This window comes from Orycteropus afer, unplaced genomic scaffold (assembly GCF_000298275.1).
Source record: "Orycteropus afer afer isolate SDZICR_OR568_19922 unplaced genomic scaffold, OryAfe1.0 scaffold00062, whole genome shotgun sequence".
Classification (NCBI taxonomy): domain Eukaryota; kingdom Metazoa; phylum Chordata; class Mammalia; order Tubulidentata; family Orycteropodidae; genus Orycteropus; species Orycteropus afer.
This window is the reverse complement of record NW_006921649.1, coordinates 12586531-12592848: the sequence shown is the minus strand read 5'-3', so window position 1 is coordinate 12592848 and position 6318 is coordinate 12586531. Positions and strand designations below refer to the sequence as shown.

At 42.1% G+C, this 6318-nt stretch overlaps 1 protein-coding gene across 1 annotated transcript in view; it reads right to left on the bottom strand.

Moving 5' to 3' along the window:
* The window catches only part of EFCAB9 (EF-hand calcium binding domain 9), a 7847-nt gene extending 7522 nt beyond the window's left edge, over positions 1-325 (bottom strand). Inside the window, exon 1 of the mRNA XM_007939780.1 lies at positions 190-325. Within this exon, the coding sequence (XP_007937971.1) occupies positions 190-325 (136 nt within the window). The remainder of the gene's footprint in view (positions 1-189) is intronic.
* Positions 326-6318: the final 5993 nt, after the last annotated feature.

The following is a 6318-nucleotide window of genomic DNA, read 5'->3' as shown; positions in this document are numbered from 1 at the left end:
GATCTTAATTGTTTCTTCAGGGGCTCTGGTAGCTCAAACCCACCAGCCACTCCTCAGAAGGAAGATGGGGCAATCTACTTCCGTAGTGATACTGCCTCAGAAACCCAAGGAGGGGTCGCTATGAGTCGGGGCCGCCTCGACAGCACGTAACAACACCAACTCTAAGGAAACATTTCTGAAAGTACTGACCATTCAAGGTGTTCTTATGGTGCACATCAAGAAGGTGAAAATATTCCATCAAGGCCCTCACATTTCTCACAGATAATAAGCAGTATATTTTGTCCAGATAGAGGTACCACAGAAAAGATCCTTGCTTCAGTTTCATCTTGGTACTTTTTAAGTCAAAGGCTCTTAACAAGAGCCTATTCATGAAATAGAATAGAGAATTTTGCCTTGGAACTAGAATGTTAGATAGAGTTAGTGAGTAGGTTTGGCAGTGAAGGTCTGTGCTCAAATAATTTCTTTTAGAAGGATCAGCAGAAGGCTGTTCCTGTGAGGTGGAGGTTGAAAATGTCCCAAATAGCCAACTTTTCTAAACTGCTGTGCTACTCCTTCATCTCTAACATCAACCTTCCTCTCTACCATCAACTCCTCCTCCTCCTTCTCTGCCATCTTGTTGTTGTTGTTGTTGTTATGTGCCCTCGAGTCAAACCTGACTCATAGCGACCCCTCCTTGGGTTTCCGAGGCAGTATCACTACAGAAGTAGGATTGCCCAACCTTCCTTCCGAGGAGTGGCTGCCATCTTAGAGTTCCTTATTTTGCCATAACCTCTCGCAGAACTCACACACTGCCAAGGAATTGAAACACATAGTGGTAGAGGTGGGAGGCTGGCAAGTGCCATATTAGTGGGTCAGGGATAGATAGGGTCTGGAAGATTCTCTTCTGTCATGTGGTGTCAGGGGCTGGTGAACCCAAATTGGCAGGTCAGATGACTGGCTGCTGCCTCAAGTCCAAGGGTGAGATGATGACAAACCAAGTGCAGGATCCAAAGCAAGAGAGAATGAATTGTGCCAGAAAATTCACATATGTACCCTCACACATACATACCCTCAAGGAAACTAAGGGCAGTGACTTGAGACACACCCATTAGCAAAGCGGGACTCAAGTTACATTCCACCCTAAGTAGGCATGTTGTTGTTATGTGCTGTTGAGTCGGCCCCAACTCATAGCGACCCCTCCTTGGGTTGCCAAGGCAGTATCACTACGGAAGTAGATTGCCCAACCTTCCTTCCGAGGAGTGGCTGGTGGGTTTGAACCTCCAGCTTTCTGGTTAGCAGTTAAGTGCCTTAGGCACTATGCTACCAGAGCTTCTCTAAATAGGCATAGAGGCTAGGATTTACAATACATCACAAAATAGAGGACTGTGGCTAGACGGGAGATCTGGTAGTGTAGTGCCTAAGGCATTTGATTGCTAACCAGAAGGCTGGCAGTTCAAACCCACCAGCCACTCCTTGGAAGGATGGTTGGGTAGTCGGCTTCCGTAGAGATACCACCTCAGAAACCCAAGGGGGAGGGGTCGCTATGAGTTGGGTCCAACTCAGTGGCAGTGAGTTTGGTTTTGGTTTGGTGGCTAGAAGGGCCATAATAAGCAATTCGTTGCACTGCAGTCTGCCTAAGTTAAAAAAAAAAAAAAGGAAATTGACAATAAATTAAAATTGTTTCCTCCCAACTCTTGGCCTTTCCCTAGATATTTATTGTTTTATGTCTTTTAAAGTTAATTTGATTATCGCTCTGTCACTCAAATATACCCTGTTCTAAACTGAAATCACGGCTGTTTAGAGATGAGCAGAACAATGTACTGCATATGAAGCCCTGTGCTATGAGGCCAAAGTGGTTCTCAGCGGAGTATTTATAGCCTACGAACATTTATTACAGACGGAAAAAAATTGAAAAATATATGAGAAAGTACTAAAAGAACCTAGAAAAATTACAATAAAATAAACCAAAGAAGGATTTTTTTTTTAAAGACTAAGGCACAAATCCATGAACCAAAAAACAAAGCAGTAAACTTCATTAGTACAAGCAAGACATGCTGCTTTCTTATCCTTTTTTACAAAGAAAATTTCAAACATATCCGAAAGTATAGAGTTTCACGTATTCATTGCCTGCTTTCAACACTTACCAACTCAAATCCAATCAATCTTGTTTCAGCTACGAATCTCCCACCACCACTTCACTGGATTCTTTTTTTTTAATTTTTACTCTGATTTGGGTGAAAGTTTACAGAGTAAATTTACTTTCCATACAGCAGCTCACATATGCTTTGGCTCATGACATTGACTGCACTTTCCCACAATGCAACAGCTCTCTTCTCACTTCCTTCCCATAGTTACCTCTTCCCTGTGCCCTTCCCTCCCAAGCACTCTTGCTCCTGAGCTGTCTCTTTGTACATACACAGCCCTTCTATTCTCCCATGATTGATCTCTCCAAGGATTCTATCTACCTAATGTAAATGCTCAGCTCATATGCCTGTCTTTTGTTTGGCTGGAAGCCACAGGAGTGGGTTCAATTCCAGACCTGAAGGGCAGCTAGGGGCCATAGTCTCAGTGGTTCCATCAAGCTCTATCAGATCAGCAAACCTGGCCCCTTTCTTTTTTTTTTTCTTAATGATTTTGAGTTTTGTTCCACATTGTTCTCCCACTCTATGCAGGATCTCCTACATAGACCCCTCTTCCGAGTGGTTGACAATGGATTCTTTTAAAGCAAATACCAGACATAGGAATTCTTCTGTAAATATATATGAACACAGGAGCTCTGGTCATATAGTGCTTAAGGCACTTGACTGCTAACCAGAAGGCTGGCATTTCAAACCCACCAGCTGCTCCGCAGAAGGAAGGTTGGGCAATCTATACACATAACAACAACTACAACATATATGAACACATATTTCAAATAGAGAGTGACTTTTTTAAAAAATGTAACCACAGAGTATATCGCACCTATTTTTTTAAAAAAATTAGTCATTGTCTTAGTTTTCTAATGCTGCTATAACAGAAATACCACATGTGAATGGCTTAATAAAGAGAAATTTATTCTCTTATGGTCTAGGAAGGTAAAAGTCCAAATTGAGAGTGCCAGCTTTAGGGGCTGAGTAAAGGCCCCTTGACCTTGGGCTTCATCTCTGCCTCTTGCTCCAGGCCCACTGGAGTTGGAGGCGTCTTCTAACTCAGGCAGTTGCTGGCTGCTGAGACTGATGAACCTAAGGTCAGTAGGTAAAATGGCACAATCCCAAGATCAACAGGCAATATGGCAGGCCACTGGTTGAAGTCTGGGAACTGGAGATGAAGACTCAGCCAAATCCAGGATCCAAAATATGCCAAAAAGCTCAAGGCGACACTCCAAATGCAACTACTTAGTTGCTCCCAGCAGATTCTACTATGGAAGTGATTAAAATCTCATCATGAGTAATAACTACATGCAGCAGTCAAGCCAGTCAAAACCACAGTCCAGCCAAGTGGACACACAACCTTAACTACCACAGTCATCAAATATCCAATCATTGTTCAAATTTACCCAATTGTTTCTTAAAAATTTTTAAAGATGATTTTGTTAAAATCAGGAACTGAAATGCATTATATTTGTTGTTGTTGTTATGTGCCGTCGAGTCAGCCCTGACTCATAGCGACCCCTCCTTGGGTTTCCGAGGCAGTATCACTACAGAAGTAGGATTGCCCAACCTTCCTTCCGAGGCTCTCTTTAAAATCTGTATGGGAGCTCTGGTGGCATAGTGCCTAAGGCATTTGACTGCTAACCAGAAGGCTGGCAGTTCAAACCCACCAGCCACTCCTTGGAAGGAAGGTTGGGCAATCTACTTTTGTAGTGATACTGCCTTGGAAACCCAAGGAGGGGTGGCTGTGAGTCAGGTCTGACTCGATGGCAGTGTGTTTGTTTTTGTTAACATCTGTTTAAGTCTCCTCTTCCTCTATTTTTCTTTGTTGAAGAATTCAGATTGTTATGTAGAGAACATTATGGTTTTTGCAGATTTTATCCCCAGTGCCTCCACATAAGTTTTAATAGCTGTATTTAAGGAGCCTTGCTGGTATAAAAGGAGCACTGGTGGTGAAGTGGTTAAGTGTTCAGCTGCTAACTGAAATGTCAGCAGCTCAAATCCACCAACCGCTGGATGGGAGAAAGATATGATGCTCTGCTTCCATAAAGATTTACAGCTTTGGAAGCCCTCTAGAACAGTTTCACTCTGTCCAGTAGGATTATTATGAGTCGGAATCAACAGCACACAAGAGTAGTGATATTTTTAAAAAGAAACAAATAATTTAATTTTAAAAATATATTTAAACAATTATTCAAAGTATTATCACTTTAGTTTGTAATCAATATTTTGAAAAATGAGATATCTTGCATTTAAAAAAAATACAAACTCTCTGAACTCTGTTGTATATTTAACACTTATGGTGTAAGAATGCCCCACTCCAGGTAACCTGATAACAAGGATGAGCATACCAGCCAAGTTCCTGCTATATATCCTGCTAGTTATCCAAAGCATTCTCCTACCTCAACCCCTCTCAGGCGTAATCAGTCAGAACTGTGTCCTTAACTGACCTACATACATTAGAATCTAAAAAACACACCCCACAGGCAGCCATGACACTGCACCCCCCACCAGTTAATGACCCTAATGCATAATTAAGGAGTTACCTGAAAGCCCATGAATAATCATAACCTCCCTATTTCACGTCCTCTATCAGCCCTGGAATCCCCAGCTTCAGAGAACTTGATTTGAGACACATTCTCCAAGCTCCTTGCTTGCTGGCCTGCAATAAAGCTTCCTTTCTTAGCATCTCAAAGCCTGGCATTTCCTTATTGACCTAGGAGTCAACCCAAGTGAGAACCCACTCATCAGGTTTCAATGGCACCTCTCAACTTGGATTAGCAACATTTCAAGAGCATATTAGCCACATATGGCTAGTGGGACTATATTGGGAAGCACAGATCTAGAGGAATAGAATTATTTTTATAAGAAAATTGACTTAAGGATTTAAAAACCTGACTGGACAAATAACCATAGAAGGAAATGAGACAGGTGATCAATGACCTAACTTTAAAAAGGTACCAGTATGAGATGGTTTTATAGGGAGTTTCTCCAAGCCATCAAAGAATAGATACTTTCTATGAGTGCCTAAGACACTTGACTGCTAACCAGAAGGCTGGCGGTTCAAACCCAACAGCCACTCCTCGGAAGGAAGATGGGGCAATCTACTTCCGTAGTGATACTGCCTCGGAAACCCAAGGAGGGGTCGCTATGAGTCGGGGCTGACTCGACAGCACATAACAACAACAACAAATGTTATACAAACTGTTTCAGAGCAGTTTATATTGTAGTATTATGAGGGCCTAGATTATTGAGTTGTTGTAAAACTCTTGCAAAAACTAATAACATTAGGCATAAAGTCACTTGTAGCACTGAAGAGCTGAAGAAGGAATTAGGCAGGAACTCTAAGTTTCTGGAGAGGTAATTTTGGTTTTCATTGCATGGAGTGCAAAGGAAACCAATGGCCCACCAAAGTGGGGTGGCTAATAGAACATCCACCATTTAAAGAGCTGGAACACCAAAGGGCTACACTTTCAGTATGAAAGTCAAACAAAAGTAACCTCCTCTCCCCCATTTCCTAAAAGATACAAGAAAAGTTGCCAGGGCATTGAGCAGAACAGCAAGGGGAAAGCAGTCTTGGAGAAGTCATAACCATATGGTCATAATCTTCATGTCTGCAACCCAAATTCACATCAAATGGGTGGTCTAATAAACCTCAAGCCCAGAATATAAATTAAAGTGGATCCGAACTGATCCTAGCTCTGGGCACCTAGCAAAGCAAACATATATCCTTTCTGCAGGATCATACCTTTACTCCAGGGCTCAATGAAGTCCCAGCAATAATTTTACAAGAAAACTAAACACACAAGGAATCAATGCACGATAAGCAAAAGCAAAATTAAAAATAGCAGAATCAGACCTGTAAACACGTCAGAAGTTGGAATCACCAGATACAGATCATCAAATAATTATGCTTACTACTTGTCTTGGTCATCTAGTACTGCTGTAACAGAAATCCCACCAACAGAAATATATTTGCACACAGTTTAGGAGGCTAGAAGTCTGAATTCAGAGAGCCAGCTCTAGGGAAAGTCTTCTCTCTCTGTCTGTTCTGGAAGAGGGTCCTTGTCTCTTCAGCTTCTGTTCCTGCTTTCTTGGAAATCTCCATGTGTCTTAGCATCTATCTTATCCCGTCTCTCCTTCTTAGCTTGCTTGTTTAATCTGTCTCAAAAAGAGATTGACCGGGGGCGGGGCAAGATGGCGGACTAGG